Raw genomic sequence first — 20,052 nt, 5'->3', positions numbered from 1 at the left:
ATCAGTTTTGATAGTGGGTTCTTAGATCAAAGGATATGAATGTTTTTAGGGTTGTTGGTAATGCATTATCAGGGCTTCCTAATATACCTTCTCTTTCCAGCTACCCATAAGAAAGTGATGATCAGTAGCAGCTGAGTGACACCTAGTCTAGCAAGTCCTTGGACCAGTAACATGTGAGGTCCTAGGAAACTGGAGTTCTTATCTAGCAGGGAGGTGGGTTTCTCCTTGGGTTTGAAGGAATCTCTCAGTAGCACCTTCATAGGAAAAGCAGGCTTCCCAGAGCCCTGTTGAATTACTTAACTGCATACATCTGTAAAGGTCTCGACCTGGGTTACTCTCCTTTTGGCTTCTGTGCACAGGGTGAAAGGTGCCCTGCATGCTGGACAGGCAGGTCCTGTGTCTAGTGTCAAGGATATTAGAATACATGGCTTTCAGCTCTTAGTAACTGTCAAGTTATTATCAGAGTACACAGTTACTGAGGTTTTGCATATTGCCAGGCACTGCTCTCTGTCCTCTACAGACAGTAATTCATTTTATCTTTATGGCAGCCTATGTACTGTTACACCCATTTTATAGTTGAGGATACCAGTATATACATTTTGGAGAGAAGAGATTTGCCCAGTGCCACACAGTCTGGAAGAGATGGGGCTGAGCTGCATGGACCCAGGGGCAGGTTCCATTACCACTGTTTTCCTGCCCCCAAAGCCAGAACCCTGTTTCTCTGAGTGTCTACAGACAGAGTTTCTTCAAAATTTACCCTCTCTTTCATCTTTTTGCTGGCTTTTTCTCTTTTTATTGAGAGGTTTATAACAGGGAAGACTTTGAAGTTGGATGAACCTGCATTCATAGTCACTTCCTATCTGTGTGGTCTTGGCCAAGTTATATATTACCCTCCTGAATTCTAGTTCCTTCACCTTTAAACTGGGAGGTATAACACTGATGAAGATTGTAAATAATCTCAAGGTCCTGATAGTTACAAGATGTGAAATTAACATTCTCTCTTTTTTCCTCGCTACAGCATACCCTTCTGTGTTTCACGTGATTCTTCTTAGTTTTGATAGTCTTAAAATGCTAACCAAATTAGTTTCAATCACATCAGATAAGGGTGCTCATTCCCTGGGTATTAGAATAATATCACCAATTATTGAGCATCTACCAGCACTGAACATTTAGTAATCTTCTTTACATAATAATTGCAAATCCTTGAGTCAGTCCTGAGAATTAATTGCCCTGTGGGGATGGGGAGGAGCCAAGGTTGGGAAGGTAGCTGCTTACTTGAGGTCACGCATCCCATTGGCTGCCTGCTGGCCCTCACACTCACTTCCGCAGAGTGGGTCAGAACCCCCAAGCAACACTTGTGGACAACCATCATATCATGCAGTTCACTTTCTGTCACCCAGTCATGTTCTTGTATGTCACTTCTGAGTCAGGAGAAACCACATTTGACCTGAGTTGCTCATATCTTTTGGGGGTGAATGAGCCATTTGAGGGTAGATGGTGGCTTTGGTGTTTGTGTAATGCACCTGTCTGTGTATGATGTTCATTGTGGTGAAAATGGATATTTTTCCATTAAACATCTGATACCTTGCATCTCAGATTCTAATTAGTCCTTCACAGAATTCAAAATTACATCCTTTTATATGCCTGTGATTATCTCAATAGGATTAACAGTCCTTTTCTGTAAAGATAATTGAGTCACTCATAGTAGCATATTTGTATTTCTGCAGCACTGTAGCTAACCATCCCTCCACGAAATCTCTCATTGTTTTCCAGTAACTGCTTTTTAAAAAAATTTTATTTTATCATACCTCCTAGTTTAAATTAACTCTTTCAGGTTTTACACTAGTGAGACAATGCGGTGCTTGCACATGCAGGTCTGATTTATTTCACTTATGAGAATAGTCTCTAGTTGTGACCATTTACCAGACATTGTAAAATGACAGGAAAACACTCAAGGATAAAGGGCAACTGGGATGTGGGAAAAGAGAAGGGAAAGAAGGAGAAATTTTGTATGTACGTATATACAGGATAGTTAACATAGTTGTTCTACTGTCTTCTATTTCTTTGCTGAAAGAAACTGTCAATGAGTCCTTGATTGTTCAATATTGCATGTCTGTATCTGTTTTCATGAGAAACCACTTTGAAGATATCAATATGTAATACAACAAGCATTGTTAATTCCCTACCACTTTGTTTGTAGCTCTGTATTGTCTGTACTATTCTTTTGCTATTTTGTAAAATGTTGTTTGTTAATGTTTTCCTCCTTTTATTTTTAAAATGAAATAAAAAAAGAAAAAAAATTTCATTTTAGGGAGAGTAGTAAATGAGAAAAACAAAAGAACAATAGCAGCATATCAGCTTCACAAACATAAATGAACCAAAGCATGAACATTTAAAGTGATACAGGGTTTCAAGACAAAATCAGTAACTGTTTTTTCACCTCATTCTGAACCGGAAATGTTAAGGGATCATTGAGAGGTAGAAATCCTCCCTGATTTCGCAAACCATGGTAACCATTTTGCACTTTCTGTCTTCCTCCCCTCTCCTGATTGTAGGTGCCTGGAGATTTGAGTCAAACATCCGAAGACCAGAGTTTGTCGGATTTTGAAATGTAAGTCCACGACATATGGTTTGAGGGGTCTTTTGGAAGTAGGACTCTGCTATTGGCCTGTGTCCCAGAAGTCCCCAGGAGAAAACAGAACTTACGGTGAAGTCTGTACAAGGTTGATTTTGTTATCATAGAAGTGGAGGATATTCTCCTGGGTCCCGAGTCTACTGACCTGTTTTATATTTCCCTTGGATATTTAAAAGCCTTTTGGTTTTGACTGACAATTAAAATTTGGAAGGTATTGCATAAAATTTTAAACTCAGAATTTTCCATGTAAGGCCATAGTCAGTTGAGAGGCAGCTGCCCTTTCACAAAGATCTGTGCTCTACAATTTGCCACAGTCTTCACTGTCCCCTGTAACCTCACTCTGGCCCACTTTACCCAGTTCACTATCTGTGTAGCTTGTGTGGCTATTTCAAGTCACAACCTGAGGGTTAATGGATACACCAGTAGTCAGTGCATCGCTTTGAGTTTGATTAGCTTTGACTATTCTTGGTGCCTCTGCTGATGACTCCTAAGGAGGTTATTGGTCTATAGATGGTTTCTGTTCAGGATGCCTTGGCTTTTGGAGGAGTAGGTGGTGAAGTGGGGTGAGTCCTGGATGAAGGGCCAGGCAGAGAACCTCCTTCCTCACTCATTCATTTGAGGTGAATAAAAAAGGGTCAGCCTCCCATTCCTTCAACCCAGGAGTTTGAGGCCAGCCTGGGCAACTAGTGAGACCTTGTCTCCAAAAAAACCCAAAATCAAACAAACAAACCCCAAAAAAGTCAAACTTCTTGATGAGAAGGGGTCATCCAAGAACAGCTGCTTCTAGAGAGTAAAAACAGGACAGGACATTAGAAAGAAGGTTTTTTCAGAGCCAAGTTGACCTGCTTTGGAATCTCAGTCACTGGACTCTCACCAGTGTGACGCTGGGCACACCACTTAGCTTCTGTGGAACCCAGTTTCCTCATTCAAAAGGGTAAGATGGTCCTGATACCAACCTTGCAGGGCTGTGGTGGCAATGTGAGTGAAATTGTGAAAACCACAAAGGCATCCCACCACCCGGATGGAGGTGGGATGACTCTTAGGTGAGAGGAGGAGGAGGTGGCTAAGAGGTGAAGGATGCAGATCATAGGTGAGTTTGCCTCCAAGGGGCCTGTGGACACTAGGACTGTAGCATTTAGAGGCTGTTAGGATGGCAACCTGTGGAGAACCCTGGCGGGAGAAGTTGGGAAATGAGGTGGGAGCTGTAGAGGGCAATCCCAGAGACAAGTCATTTGTGAGCCAGGAGAGACTCATTATTGACCTAAATTTCCCAGGTACCTGGTACAGGCAAGGGTCTTGCTGGGTCCTTGACGGAAGAGAAGAATAGGCCCTGCCCTATAGCAGCCTTTGCCTGGCCCAGGCCACCTCCTTTCTCTCCAGAGGTCTGGAACTTCTTTTCACTGGTTTGCTCATCTATGCTAGAGCCAGAGGGACATACTGGCACCATTGCCTTCTCTCAAGACCGAGACCAGGGTCCAGCATGGATCTTGCAATGAAGGCCCTTATGGATCTTGGGCTCCATCTCCAGATCTCCGCTCTTGCCTCCCTGCACTCCAGCCATCCCTTATTATTGTTGCTCATCTCACCTACACACCCAGCGTTTTCTCCATGCCAGGGCCTTTTCTAATTCTCTCAGTCCCACCACAGCCTTCAAGGCAGATCTTGTCTCACAGACGATAGATTTCAGCAGGGATTCACATTCAGGTCATCCTGATCAAGACGTTATACTCTTCCCAGATGTTGGTTTCCCTGCCCAAAGCCCTCTTCCCAGCCCCAGGTGCCTCTCAATTCGGCTGGCTGTCTTCAGAGCCTGACCCAAGCATCACTTCCCAGGGAAACCTGGTCTGATAGCATGCCTGCTTGGCATTTACGTTCCTTAGATCTGGTATCCCTAGGTGATACTTACAATGGTAATTAAATAATTTCTGTGTAACAGCTTTTTAAGTATATATGCATTTATCAGAGCCTTAAAACATAAGATATGATAATTGAAAGAAATGAAGGTGGAAATAGACAATTCAATAATAGTTGTAGACTTTAGTCCTCAACTTTTAATAATAGCACTAGACAGAAAATCAGTAAGAAATAAGGCTGAAACAACGCTATAAACCAGTTAGAGAAAACACATGTTTATAGAATACTCCACACATTACTGCAAAATACATACTTGTATTAGTCAGTTTTTTGTCACTATAACAAAATAACAGTCTGCTTATAAAGAAAATCATACAGGATTTGTGGTGTGTGCGTGTAGTCCCAACATTTGGGAGGCTGAGGCAGGAGGATCACAAGTTTGAGGCCAGCCTGGATTACATAGTAAGGTTGAGGGAGGGAGAGAAATGTTTATTTTGGCTCATAGTTTTGGGGTTTGAGTCCATGGTTGGATGGACCCATTGCTTTTAGGCCTGTGTGAGGCAGCAAATCATGATGAGCAGCCTATGGTAGCAGAGCAAGCAGCCCACCTCATGGCCTCTGGGAAACTGAGACAGCTTGGAAGAGACCATGGTCTCACGCTCCCCTTTGAGCATATGCCCCCAGTGACCTAAAACTTCGCACTAGGCCCCATCTCTTAAAAGTTTGCATCCTAATAGTGCCATGCTGGGGAATGAGCCTTTAACACACAGACTTTGGGGGAACATTCTAGATCCAGATTATAGCCACACTCCTCCCAAGTGCACACATGATTCTCCAGGATAGACTGTATATCAGACTACAAAACATGTCTTAGTATGTTTTTAAACACTGAAATCATACTAAGCCATCTTCTTTGGCCATAGTGAAGTGGCTTATATGGAGATTTGTCTCTCTTCTGTCTTATACTGTATGCTCCTAAAGGAAGGAGCTGTGTCTGCCTTTTCTTACTCCTCTGTCTCTGATCCCTAAAACTATGGGTGGCACATAGTAGGCTCTGAATAGATTCCTATTTAACAAACATATGAATGAACAAAGAAATGAACATGTAGGGGGGCAGATGGTCATGGGAGCAGTCATTTCTAATACACTGTATGGTAAATGCCCTGATAGAAGTCTGATGTCACCACACTGTCCCTGGGTACTCATCTGGATCTTACCAATCTAGGAAAGGACTGAAAACCAGAGTGTTACGTTTCTGCACCCCACCCCCACCCCTGTGACAGAGAAGTAAGAGGGGAATCCTGTAGACCAGTGGTGGCAAATCTGTTGCACATGTTCCACAGTGGGCTGTTTGTTATCATTGAAAGTGCTAAAAAGTTGACCATCACTGCTGTAGATGCTAGTACTGTTTTGGGGACCTTTACAGTAAAATGTCACTACCAGTAGATACAAACAAATTTAGTGGCTCACAATTACGGCATGTGCATTGAGCCCTGGACACGTGGTCAGTGGGGCTTATTTTGTACCCTAAAGGAAGTTGCCACCTTAACCCAGAGTTCAGGAGAAAGTTTCAGGAGGGAACTTTATCTGGAAGGTTATTTTCCTTATAAAAATAAAATGCTTTTTACTGTATAAGTTATGAGAACAGTAATTCATAGAACCTTCCATTGTTAACATCAACAATGATGCTCCAAGCCCAGGACAGCTCTGGATGGAGACCCAAGTTTCCTAGGATGTGCAGTCTGCTCAGATAGCTGTTATGATACTCCTCAAAGGCTCAGCAGTGGTCACAGTTTTAGCTCTGCATGAGTGAGATCTAGGAGATGTAAATGTGGTTGTTGGTGGTGATAGTAATAGTGGTGGTGGTAGTAGTGTTGTTTGTGGGGTGTGATGGTGGTGGTGGTGTGTGTGTGTAGCTGGTGAGTTCTAAATTAAATTTTAAATCACCTTGTAAGGCAAAACTGTCACATAACCTAAGTAACTGTCACCTAACCCAAGTAACCCAATATAATCCCATTATATATACCTTAAATAGCCCATATGAGGAATTAAATGAGTTAATATAGGTGAAAACACTGAGTCATGCATTGTAGGTATTCAGTAAATTATTTTACATTTTGTTTGTAAATTTTTTTGGTGCTGGGAATCAAACTGAGGGCTTCATATATGCTAGACAAGTGATCTCTCATGGAGCTACATCTCTAGTCCTTGTATTTTAATTTAAATCTCACTTTATTAGACCCACCTACATATTATCTTTGGAAAAGTCCAAAGAAGGGTATTTAAAGCCGTTGTCCTGGTTTTTCAACTTCTTATTTCCCATTATTCTTCCCTCCCTAAACCCCAGAGAGCTGTCACTCTCATAGTCCTGACCATTGGTCTCCTGAGTTCTGTTGTGGAGTTGCCTTGAAAGTGGGGTCTGGGTCTGAAGCCAGTGCAATGAAGAGGCAGTGTGGCTTCCTGGGGTGCTCTAGAAACTGTGGGTATTACTGTGCGTGGCTTCCCATAGCTCCCATCACTGTGCTGTCATCAGAAGTGGAAGCTGAGCTTCACATACATTATAGGCCAAGGTCACTCACCGGGCAAAAACTGAAAGGCAGTTCTTCTCATTCCAAAGTACATACTACATGTTTAAATGATATATATTTCAAACTGAATCCCTTAAAAATTGTCTTGGGGCTGAATGCTGAGACTTAAACTTACCTTTGGCTTACTATTAAGTATGGTGCAGGTTGTATAAATTGCTCATGCAGAATGCTTCTTAGAGGAGAAAATTCTTTCCTGCCCTGTGTTTTGTTTGGTTTTGTTTTATTTGTAAGTGAAAATGATCAATTTTGATTGTTTTCTTTTGGTCAGATCAAACCGGGCACTGATCAACGTCTGGATCCCATCAGTATTTCTCCGTGGCAAAGCAGCAAATGCATTCCACGTTTATCAGGTAAGCACCTGGTTTTCAGGTAGACATTGCAGCAAGGTGGAAGGTATCCATTTGTTAAGTCATGTGCTCTACCCTTTTTGGTGGGACCCTGTACCTCTGTAGGAGGCTGCAGCCTTCCAAAACGGCCCACCTTCTTCAAGGAAGGTGTGTAGTCTAGGGGAGGTCAGACCTCCAGCATGCTGACCCTGTGGTCAGGAGCCTGCTGCTGTCTCTCCTTTCTGCTTCTCAACATCCTTGGTGGAATGTTTGGAGGTTGGTGGATGTTTCCCACCCGTGCTAGTCTCTCAGCCTAGCTAGATGGTTTCAGTGACATCTTGAGCCATGCCTCCTGAGTCTGTCTTGGCTTATGAGCCCATTCCTGAACCTTGAGGTTGAGTGATAAACTTCTGTGGCTGGCCTATTTGGTTCATGTGCTGGAATTGTGCTGACTTCACCTGACCATATATCTGAGTTACAAGAGGGAATGTCCCAGATGACAATCAGACCACTCTTTCAAAGGAAGGGGTAGCAGATATACTTGATAATTTAAGACCACAGGTATTTCCTTTTCTTCTTGTGGTAGAGGTGGACACCCCAGTTGGGACTTGACTGTCCAGATCTATGTCTTCTTTGGAGGTGATTTTGCAACAAGGACCTCAGTTTTTCTTACCTCATTTTCTGATTCTTTTTTCAGGCCTGCCTACTTCTCTGCTGATCTTTCTCTTTTTTACTGTGGATTCTGATTGCCAACCTCATGTTTCTTCTTGTTCTGGAATTGCTCATTTCAGCATGAACTCTGAACTGCTTCCTGCTTCCACTGTCCTTTGAAGCACAGTAGTTTTCATTAAGTTTAGTTTTGACCCACATGAACTCTGTGAAAAACCTAGGTTTTCTTGCCAATTTTCTTAGTGGGGAGTGACCCACTGTATAAGTCTTCTCATCTTAAAGACATTCTTCCTAGAGAATAGAGTGGTGAAAAAAGACACTGACCCTGAAAATAGGAGCTGTGGTTTTAGTCTTATAACCTTAAGTAAATCTAGTTTCTTCATATGTAAAATGGAAATAATATAGACCTTCTAAAACTGTAATATATATCTTATACAACAGCAGTGAAATTAGAAACGTGTAGCACATAGTAGACACTCATTCTTTCTAGCCTTCTCAGATGATCACACTGTTTCGTCTTAGATATAAGCATACTGTCTGAATCTTACTTAAGATCTTACAGATAGATGAGGTAGAATCTGATGTAAAAAAGTCATTTTACTTGACATATTCAGACAGGAATAGTAGCACTTTAATAAGTGTTAGTAGAACCTGAGTGTTTATGATGCTCTCAACTGTGGTTTTAAAAGAGAATTAGATATGCCAGATTGCCAGATATAACCTTTCTCTGTTCATCCCAAGCCAACCAAAACAAATAAAAAACAAAACAACCCAAACAAAGACCTCTCACTGAGTGCCCTTTAGATTCTGCTTTGTGGTCATCAGAAAGCTGGGAGGCTGCCTGGAAGATGGATGAAAAGAGGGAAGCTGGCAACTTTATTTTAGAGCAAAATTAAAATGTGGTAACCCTGGAGAGGTTTCCTTGACTTTTCAGTATTGACCTCCTCCTTCACCTCATGAAGCAATTTGGCAATCTTTAGTTTCTAAAAGTCACCTCTGAAGTGAGATGGACACAGCAAATATGCTGTTGCCTGAGAGACAGTTTCCATGGTGGCCATAGTAGCATTAAAGCCACTGTCTTCTAATCCTTCACTGCTTTCAGAGCTTCCTAAGCTCTCCCAGCCAGTGCACCCAGAATGTGGCCACATCACCTGCAGCAACTTCTGCTCACACCACAGACCTTCTGAGTTGCTCCCCATGCTGGAGTGTATAAAGTCACAACCTCTTGCATTCATTGTTCTTCTCTTTTTAGCTAACAGTGTTTCTTGTTGGTTCCTCAAGACCAAAGTCTCAGTCCTGTGTTTAGAAGCATTTTAGGAAGGCTTTGTTGCAATGTTTTGTTATACTGGATAGAAGGTGACTTATTTAAATATTGGTGCCATTGGACATTTTTTAAAAGGTTTTTTAAAATGCATGCTATCCAGTCCTATAAGATTTGAGATAATATCTAGAGAAATGTATGGAAAAGAATGGTAAATGAAATCAGTCATAAAATGTAAGCTAAGAGTTTGAAAGGCACATTTGGAAATTTGCAAATTTGGAAACCATATTTGTCGTGCAATGCAGTGTGGTGTTTTTCATTGACTTGTAAACTTCCTAAGGGCTCCCTTGCAGCCAATGTGAAAATAGAAATGTGATTATTTTTGGATAATTCCATTGTTGATGACAAGAAAAGAGCTCAAAAGGAGCTCTAAAAGAAATCTCCCTATAGAACTTAAGCTTCAGCAATGATAAAGGATGTCTGTAATAAACAGTCTTTATTTACATCTTCCTGTAAAATCATTGTCCAATTTCAAAAAAGTCTTGGAGAGAAGCCAAGGGCATAACTCCAAAAAGAACAGAAGTTTGTTTGAAGAGCCCAGACTTGTAACTTTCTCAAGAGAACTCTGCTGTCCAGCATCACAGCCACTAGCCATATGCAGATATTTAAATTTAAATTAATTAAAATTGAATAAGATGAAGGTTCAGTTCCTTGTCACACCAGCCACATTTCAGGTGCTTTATAGCTATGTGGACTGGTAGTGGCTGTGTTAGATGGTAAGAACTGCACCGCCTCCACCAGCGCAGAAGGTTCTGTGAGTGCTGCTTAGAACCACATTAGTGGGCACGGGGGCTGTGGGTCTGTTCAGTGTTGTCCAGGTCTGTCCTGTGCTGGACAGACCTGCAGGTAGAGCACTTCCCTTGCCTCCAGTTACCTGGAGGTGAGGATTCAGCCTCACATCCTCTGATTTTGCCTTTTAGGAGAGAAACTCAGGCAGGCTGAGAATCATCACCTTTGACCAGCAACAGGCTTCAGTTTAAATTGCTTTGTGTTCATTGTATTTATTTTTACATTTGCCTTCTAGTTATGACACAATTCTATGTTCCCATTTACCCCCTTTAAAATAAATTTAAAGCAAAAGAAAATGAGTCAAGCTAAAGAAAAATACTAAATAAATAGTGAAAACTGCAAAAAGTTGAGGATGTTGAGCTATGGGGAACATTGATATAAAGGAGTGACTATACTGTGACTAAAAATTAATAGTAAATGATTGTAAGGTACAACTGCCTCTTACTGATTATGTGTGTTATATAAAATAGCTCAGTCATCTCTGAAAGCAACTCTGTAGGGTGAAAAACTCATATTATTCCCATTTTATGGATGAGGAAACAAAGACAGAGAAGCATATCACTCAGTAACATCTGTTCTTAGTGATTTCTGACCAATTTGCAGAAATTCTGTGCTACTGAGTGAGGGTAGAGCCAAGCTCTTTGACAATCTTACAAACAGCTGGTATAGTTCCTCTCAGTGTGAAGGGAAAGGTTCAGCCTGGTTGAGGTCTTGCCTACATGGGCAGCCATCTGCATCCCTGTGATGGCAGAGACTGAACCTGCAGCCATACCTGGAACTTTCTATAGGACAGCTCTGGGGCCTGTGCTATGCACAAACATGTTACCCATCAAACCATCCAGCTCTGAGTACCAATCTGGAATAGTTTTGCCTTGGGAAGTTGTCAAAGCAGGTGTAACCCCACGGTGACTGGCTGGTTGTAGGAGGGCTTTCAGGGGTGCTCCTTCAGGTGCCTTGTCTGAGCAGTGTCATGGTCCTGACAGCTTGCCTGCAGGGATGGCAAGAAGGTTATTCTCCTTTATAAATACCTACAAGGCTGAGATAATTTGCCCATAGCATCAGTAACTGCTGGGATTGTGGGAAAGGTCTGGAATTGCATTCAGCAAAAAGGACATTAGTAAGAAATGCTGTTTACTGACCAGATTGAATAAATGCTATATAGAAATGCTTGTGCACTTATATCCTCAGAGGGGGCAAGGTGTGTTCCACTCATGCTAAAAGTAAGAAGTGGCACCATTTGACCAGTTTTTAGTACAAAAGTAGCATTGGTATCCAGAATCTTTCCAATGTAGGTTTGAAAGTATTTCCTAGGCTTTTGGGCCGCTAATGCTAGTGCTAACAGGCACTAGCCAAAGATAAAACCAAGAAGCAGCAGCAAATACAATGGAAAACAAAACAAAACTCAGTCCTTTATATTGCTCAGGTTTTCTTGATGTTTCTCTTTCAATACAGAGAGAAAGATTTTGTATCACTTCCAGACAAACATAATTAAAATTTCTGTTTATCAATAAATTTCTAGCTTACACCTCTGGAAATATTTGATGTTATTCTCCAAATACCACACTTCCAAACAAATTTGAGCTCTATGTTAATATCCAACTGAAGTTTTATATTGGTATCTTAGACTTTATAAACAGCCCACATACTTTCTTTAACAAATGTTATATCCGGGGCTGGGGATTTAGCTCAGCGGCAAAAGCGCCTGCCTGGCAAGCGCAAGGTCATGAGTCCAGTTCCCGGTACTGGAGAAAAACAAACAAACAAAAAAAAACCCAAAAAACCCCACAAATGTTATATCCACTAAATTGGTATGAAATAATATATCAGCACACTTATCTTCTGAGCCCTGAACCTTAAAAAAATACCTTTAGTGTAATTACATCTACAGTAGTAGATGTAATTTCCATCTTTAAATTTAACATCAGATAACTGGCTCTGGACAGTATTCCATTTGCATGGGGAACTACTTAGATCATCTTTGTAAAGCTTTCTTTGTTTCTACAAAGCCTTTTTTCTCTAGAATAAATTCTTTACTGCCCCTGCCCTGCAAAGTTCTGTAGCCTGAGCAATTATTTTAAAGATTTAGTCCAGCTGAGCTTATGTATGTATGTGATGCAGGGAAAATCCATGATTTTTTTCATATTAATAATGGATCACAGCAGTTCAGTAGGCGGCATGGAGCTTCAGGTGGCTTGGAGGATGGTTATGTTTTTGGACTTCAGGCTTTGTGTTTACTGTCTCTTCCTTTCATGCTCTTTCCTAAGATAGCTCACCCTTGAGCCCCAAGCCTTCTCTTACCCATGGCTTGTCTTTGTGCTTTGCCTAGTGTGTAGCTATGCAGAGAGACAGGAGTTCTTTAAGTAGGGAAAGATGAAATGGTGCAGAAATGGGAGCTGTGACTGCAGTCCTAGTAGGAAGCCTCTGCTTCAGCAAGTAAAGTTCCAGATTTGGGGAAAGGGACAAGCTCTAAGGTAAATGCAGGTCCTTATTCACGCCTGGTCCTTCCTGTCATACCTGTGGGCTGAGGCAGCCATTTGTTCTCTGGGTTTTTCCAGCCAGTACTGGCTCACGTACTGCATGCTAGGTGGAACCATGGGAGCATTTGCCTTTATTTGCCCTCTCTCTTCCTTGGAAACTTTTATCCCACAAAGCCAAGATTTCTTGGGAGAAGCTGATGGGGTTGAAAACAAAAAGTGGAGACACCAGCGTCTCCTTGGTACATTGGCTTTTTTTGGTGTGTAACATGTGGTTATTCTATTACTGCTTTTGTCTTTCCTAACAGGAAGAATCTTTTATTTTCTTTCACAGGGTATTTCTGCTTCTTTTTCTCATCTGCAAGCTGATAAGTAAGGGCCTGCTATATGCCAGGCCTGTGCTAACCTCTGCAAAGCCAGTGGTGAGCCAGCCTTGACTCTGGGCTTACCCTCACCGACCTCACAGTCTAGTGAGGCAGACATTCCACTAAGGAAAGGAGCTTTGCTCTGAAGAGAGGGAGACAGTGGAGGAGCAGCACACTGCCCACCCTGAAGCATAGATGTGGTATGTGACGAGGTGTAAAGTGCTGAGCACAGTGTGTGGCACTTGGCTTCTTGTGAATATTCTCTTTAGGGAGCTGCTAACTACTTTTTTATGATAATCAAAAAAACTTGTAAGCAGGTATAAAAAGAATTTCTCCATTTTATTGAATGTCTTTGGGTATGCATGTGTGTTCAAAACTTTGATTTAGCATCTGCTGTATCAAGTATCCCACATCAGCTGTGACAGGGCATCAGACAACAAGATGCCATTATTCTCAAGGGATCTGGGTTCTGGTGAGGAGATAGGACCCCATTCAGGCATCTGGAAGGCAAGGGAAGCATCTGTGAGAGGTACCAAGGACGCCTTGCCGGGGTCACAGCTGGCACTTGTAGGCAGCCAGCAGCTTCTGCTATAGGCACCTTGATTTTCAGTGTTCTTTCCTCCTTTCTGTGACTCCTGAGTGAGGTGCTAGTCCTCGTCTCCATGTTACAGGCAAAGCAATGTGACTCCATGGGTTGGGTGACTTTCTTTGGGTGACCTCTGGAGCCGGCTTTGCTGCAGTCTTTACCCCTTCTGTGGAGCTCACCCCCTACAGGCTATGCCAAGAGTATTTGTTTCACCGAAATGAGCCTGCTTTCATAATCTGCCATGGGATTCTGCCCACTGTTTTATTGACCCATCAGTCATTGTCAGGGCTGCCATGGGCAGCTGGTATTGGGGACAGAGTAATATTCTCACAGTAAAGAGAGCTGCAAGTCCAGAGTTTCTAATTGATGGGTCCCCAGGAATGTGAGAAGTCCATTAAGTGTGGAGGCTTTTTCGGCCTTAAAGGTATAAAATCATGGGGTGTAGAATTGAGGAAAACTTAGAGCTTGCCTCTGTGCATACATGTGGGTGTGTGCTTGTGTTTTGAAAGGCTTATTCTGTGCTGTAATTTCATATTTGGCAAGCTGAAAATCAGAAAGGCTTGGACTTTATAGACAGTCTCCAAATAGAAGTGTCTGGGATATCCAGGCTTAACTCCCTCTATATATTTTTATGTGAGGAAACCCAAAGCAGTGACTTGCAGAAGACCACGCCAACAGTGGCACAAAGAGCTGAGTATGGACTTGCTTCATTGCCTTTCTGTGGCATCTCAGTGCTACTCGATCCTTGTCCCTTTCCTAACTCCTTCCATGCCCAGCTATGAGCCAAGGTCATCTAGAAAACTGCCCAGCGCAGGCATCCAGCTGGTGTCTGGGAAGGTTAGGATGTGAGCCTAACACATCAGCTCATCATGGAGGTCGGCAGCTGCTGTTTTGTGTACTTTCTGTTCCGTGGTAACAGTTGCCACTTGCTGAACAGTTGCTGCTTGGTTGGGTGGGGAAGGAAGGGTGGGGCCTGAACAAGGCACATGTGTAAATAAAGCAGCCAAGTGCTAATGGAAAGGTGTGCTGTTCATCATAATTACAAGCATGGGAAATGTCTTCAGGAGGGATTAAAAAACAATGAAGGATGCAGCCAAGGCACTCTTCCTGGCATGATGGCCATGTCTCCTAATTGTACACAGAATACCTTAGTGGTGATAACTGTCACACTCAAGAATGACAGTGCCAGGGGAGGTAGCAGGCCACAGACTGTGGAGTGGACCATGGAGTGGAATGGGCAGCAGGACACCTGACTTAGTCATGGTGACCAAGGGGCAGTGATCCCTGAGAGGCCTGAATGTGAGAAGGTGTAAACAGGTAGAGTGAAAAGTGACAGAAGGACAGCAAGAAGGACATCAAGGGGAAGGAAGCAGAGAAGGAGAGACACTGTGGAGATAGGTGCATCTGAGAAGAGGCAGAGAGGAGGACCTGAGGAAGAACTGACTGTAGGGTGGCAGGCAGAACCACTGTCTTTAAGTGTCCCTGGAAGTACACTGCATGAGTGCTTGGAGCTCCAGCTAGAGCCACCCTACCCTGTGTATTGTCCAGACCACACCCCTTGGCTGCAGTCTATTCCAGCAGGATGAGGTGTCTTTGGGGGTCCCCAGGGCCCAGGGTCATCACTCCTTGCCACAGCTGGAGTGGAGCTCACTCCCACCCCTTGACCTGGAGAAGCCTGCCCATCTCCTTGCTGGGGGTTCCCTGCTCCGGCCCTTCCCATTCCTCCACGAAGAGGCAAAGGAACAGGAGGAGGAAGGGACAGTGGCCCCTTGGAGGCATTGAGGAAGGTGTTCAAAGTTTCTCTTTGTGCCACAGGGACAGCTGTGTCCCTCCTGTTTTCCTCTGCATTATGCGAACAGAATGTGAACCAGCACAAGTGCTGGAGCACCAGGTACCAGGCATCGCTACCCAAGATTCTTCTTTCAGTCTTGGCTTTCAGAGACCCCATGTTTGCTTACTGCTCTTGAATGGCAGTGTCTGGTGTTCTGAATACTTCATAAAAAGTAGGAGGTACGTTTGGAGTCATTTTCCTTTTATCGAAATGTGTGAGTCACAACTTAAATGGGCCTTCCCAAGGTGGCGGCGTGTCCTGTAGTCCTGTGTGCCAACAGAGAAGCAAAGCCTAAGAAAAATAACTTGCTATGACACAAATCTGTGTTTTCTTCCACTAGTCTCTTCTCTAGGATCCTCTGTCATACTGGGTGGCCCTTTCCTTCTCTCTGTCTAAAGTCCCTTCAAAAACATTTTCCTGCCTAGCTATTGTTTTTGGAAAACCTGAAGCAGATGTGAGGGGTGAGGGTCCCAGCTTGGGCAGACATTCTAGCCTGCCTTGTGTGCTGTGGGAGCTCTGGGCTATCAGCTGGCCAGTATGTGCTGGTTGGGGATCCCTTCTGCGCACAGAGGCACTGCACAGGGCCCACACTGTCGCGAAGACCAGAGAGCAGGCAGGACCCCTAAAAGGCAAGATGGCCATCCCCACCTTCTCAGCAGGGCCAGCCTGGAGCTGTGATCAAAACACAGCGGACAATTACTTCCGGCACTCTTATGTCCTGTTCCTTTTGCAGAGGACCATGTAATGTGTTTAAATGAGGCCTTGTGATTACGTGGCAAGGACAGGCTGTTTCTTCTCTCCCAACCATGCCCAAACGAAATGTACACATTTGGAAACTATTCCTTGAGTAATTAATCCGGCCATGAGAGCCTCCTGGTGTGAAGGTTGGTGTTTGCATCTCAGCATGCTGTGCAGTTCAAGGCCCAGTGTTTGCACTGTCAGACCCTCCACTTGCTGACGTCATGGCAGGAAGAACAAAGTGCTTGACCTCCTGGCGTAGGACTTCACATATTGAGGTCTGAAACAAGACTGGGTGAATAGAGGTGTTTGGGGTAGATGGAATCTTCTGCATCAAGAAGTAGGTCTCAGGCCAGAGGAAAGACCGATGGTCTTTCCTGTGCAGCTCATCTGAAGAGCACAGGTGGTGGGCATGAGGCTTCCTCCAGGAGTGAGGTTGGGGCTGCTTCCTTGTCCTCAAACATGTTGCCTGCTGGGCAAATGGCTCAGGATGTACCCTGCTCAGCTGATATGGTGCTGGGAAGAGATGCAGGAAGGCAGAGCTCTGATTGACATGCCCTCTGGTCTGTAAGACTAAAGCTGCCCCTCTCCAGGACCCTGTGGGACGATCAGACAACCAGAATAGAGAAGGTGTGTTCTCACAGATTCTTCCAGGAAGCCCACTAAGGCTTCTTCTTGCTTAAAAAGCCTGGGCATTCCCGCTTTTCTTAATACTCCCCTCAAATTCATTAGGCGCAGAAGTACCTAAAACCCAGGAGCTGGGGGGTCACAGCCCAGTTACTTATTCATTCAGCAAACATCTGTCAAGCCCTCACTACCTGCCAGGTGCATGCTTAGTGAGACAGTAGAATTGAGGGGAATGGGCCCTCTTCCCTCCCTCCTGGAGTTGACAGGCCATGGCCACCTTGAGCAGAGCCTTTCTTAGTGTCCCTGTCCCATTTCCCACAGTCATGGGCATTTCCCATTCGACACAGCACTCCATCTCTATTTTACCATGTGTGAAAATTTTGCATCTTCCCATGTTTAATTTAACCCAGGCTTTGTGTCATACTGCTGCATGGGGTCGGTCTGAGGGGACCCTGGTGCCTCAAGTTACTTCACCAGAGACCTATATTCAGGTATCTGGCTGTGAAGACATAGAAAGAAGCCAGAGATGGGCCAAGAGATCAGAGCTGGGAGCTGCTCACTTCTCCGCTCCCTCCTCCCCTTTCTGCCCTGCTCTTCCTTACCTGTCCCTCCCCTCTTTCCTCCCCTTTCCTTCTATTTTAGTCTCAACCTCCTCCTTTTCCATTTCCTTCTTTTCTTTTTTCTGCCTCTTTTCTCTTACCCGTTATTTCCTCCTCTTCTGCTTTCCTCTCTCTCACACTGTCTTATCTCTCTGTATTCCCCTCCTCCCCTCACCTTGGCTTCCCACCCTTCTTCCTTCCTTCCTTCTGTTTGCCCATCTTCGGTCCTTGGCACAGAGAGGAAATCCACAACTCCCCACCAGGCTGTTCTTCTGCAGGCTTCTAGCAGGTGCACTGCCCTCCCTCCCTTCCCTAACTGTGTGGCTTCTTGGTACCCTTGCTTGTTCCTATTTGCCTGTAGAATTCCTTCTCTGAGTTCTTGGGAAGGGGAAGAAGAAGAAATGAGGTAAAGTATGTGGGGTACATTTTCTTCCTAAAGCCTGAGCTACATGCAATTGTTAGAGTTCCAAGTACCCCTCCCTGTGGGAGCAGGTTTAAGCTAGCGTATCCCTCCCTGCATGGTTACCTAGTCACTACTATTAATAATCACCTGCAACTTTTTAATGACCAATTATGGTTCTATTACAGATTCAAAATCGGTGTTAATTGGTCAATGATATTTTTAACTTGACATTAATAACTTTAAATATCACTTATCATCAATTACTGTAAAATCACATGCCCGTGTACCCTAAATCAGGCTGATCAAGAAAGAAAATAGATCTCAAGCCACCACAAATCAAATGTAGGGTTTATACGGACCACAAGGATTTGTTGTCAGAAAGTTGTTTGGAGAGTAGACTAGGTAAGAAGGAGAGAGGCTGTTTTGTCTGGTTGTGGTCTTAGAGTTTCAGAGCATGATCATTTGTACCGTTTCTTGCCTCTATGTTTGGGGCTTTTCTCCAAGTGCTTAATAGCAGTTGCAGTCCTGAGACTTGGCCCCCTGTGCTGGTCAGCTCAGATGTTCCCTTCTCTAGGAGAGTAATCACATACCCACCTAAACCTGTCTGGCGTTCCCTCCCCTGGCTGGGGGGCAGGAGGGTAAGGGAAAGAGTCCTACTGGTATCCAGAGCATGGGGATAGAGACGCTACTTAATATCCTCAATCCACAGAACCTCCCCTAAAACAAGTACTGACCTGACCCACAATCCCTGCTGTGCACGGTCGTGCAGCTCTGCCTTTTGGTGAGCATTGCAGCCATCATTGTGCTTGTCCTCTGGGGCTGGTTTATGGGGGTGAGCTGCAGCTTGGTGTGAGTGCTGGTGGTCACAGTAGACTCTGAGCACTCCTGGACACATTGACAACAGGGTCCTCTGGGTACAGCTATCTACTTACCTTCCTACTCCTGGAATGTGACCCTGCCCTGATCCAGGGCTAGGCTGCTCACATGGGAACAGGATAGGAGATGAACTGCCACTCAGGTCTTTGTACCAAGACACTGACTCCTGATCTGCACTGGCACTCTTGTGGTGGTAAGGGAAGGAAACGCATCACATTGACACTCATGGGCTTACCTCTCGGAAAGGACCAAGGGCATAGCATGAATTTCAGGGACTAAATGTCATCAGGGCTCAGTCTTGCATCTTCATAGCTGTCTTTACATTGGCTGTGTTCAGAGCTGGCTGCAGGAGCAGATGTTGGTGGGCAGCTCTAGGCTAACACCCTTGGCTCAGTTGCCCTCAGTGAGAAAGGCCTCTGCTTTCTCCCACTGCCAACAGCATCATGGGATTGAGTCTCACTGACTCACTAATCTGGGCCTTTCCTTAATCCATTCATCGCTGTATCTGGGTGGATGTGATGTTTCCAGGGCACACATCTCCCAAAGCTGCAGCCTAGTGGGAGAATGGGGTATTCTTACAGCAAAAGGGGAGATGGAGTCATACTGGTCAAAGCAGCACACATTCAATCATGCCTTTGGGCTGGGGGGAGCCATATGATAACACTTCCATATTTCTGTGCCATGGTGGCTCACCTACAGCACAGTTGAAATTCAGAACCAGTTAATTTTTTGTTTAGTGGGTCTCCTGTGCATGTTGGTCACCACATCTTCTCCCTAATTCTGTCAACCCAGGGTGTCTCCAAGCATTTGAAATTCCCCCAGGAGACAGAATTGCTTTGGTGGAAAACCACTACTCTGTGTGGACTCACTGATGCTGCTGTAGTTTTTTGTTTTGTTGTGTTTTGTTTTAATTTTAAAGAGAGTAGTAAAACAAAAAAAAGAAAAAGAACAATAGTAACATACCAACATCACAGACATAAAGAAAACAAAGCTAGCACATTAAAAGTAATACAGGGTCTCAAAATAAAATGATAGGAATTAACAGTGGTTGTTATATTACATATTATTATCTTCAACTACATTGCTCAGATTACCAGATATAAGAATGGAAGATTGTTCAAACGATTAAAGAATAAAAAAAAATTCTTAAATAAAGCATTAGAGACAATACGAAGTTTCACTAGACAAGATGGTGGGAATTCACCAATGGTTGTTCCATTGCATATTGTTGTCTTCAAGTCAGTGGCTCAGATTACCAGATATAAGCATGCAAAATTGGTCAAAATATAAAAAAATTTAAACATTAACTATTCCTTTCAGTTTACCATCAGACATCAGCAGTACAGTTATCCCAGCAATTCTTATATATAT

At 43.8% G+C, this 20,052-nt stretch overlaps 1 protein-coding gene across 2 annotated transcripts in view; it reads left to right on the top strand.

Annotated features, from left to right (window-relative positions):
* Positions 1–20,052, top strand: part of Snx29 (sorting nexin 29) — a 525,079-nt gene that overhangs the window by 360,020 nt on the left and 145,007 nt on the right. For both annotated transcript variants that reach the window (XM_013517836.1, XM_005391150.2), the window contains exons 17-18: positions 2,556–2,611; positions 7,346–7,427. In XM_013517836.1, coding sequence (XP_013373290.1) covers positions 2,556–2,611; positions 7,346–7,427 — 138 coding nt within the window. The remainder of the gene's footprint in view (positions 1–2,555; positions 2,612–7,345; positions 7,428–20,052) is intronic.

The sequence above is a fragment of the Chinchilla lanigera genome, unplaced genomic scaffold, assembly GCF_000276665.1.
Source record: "Chinchilla lanigera isolate Chin_1 unplaced genomic scaffold, ChiLan1.0 scaffold00041, whole genome shotgun sequence".
NCBI lineage: Eukaryota > Metazoa > Chordata > Mammalia > Rodentia > Chinchillidae > Chinchilla > Chinchilla lanigera.
This window is presented reverse-complemented; position numbering and strand designations above follow the sequence as displayed.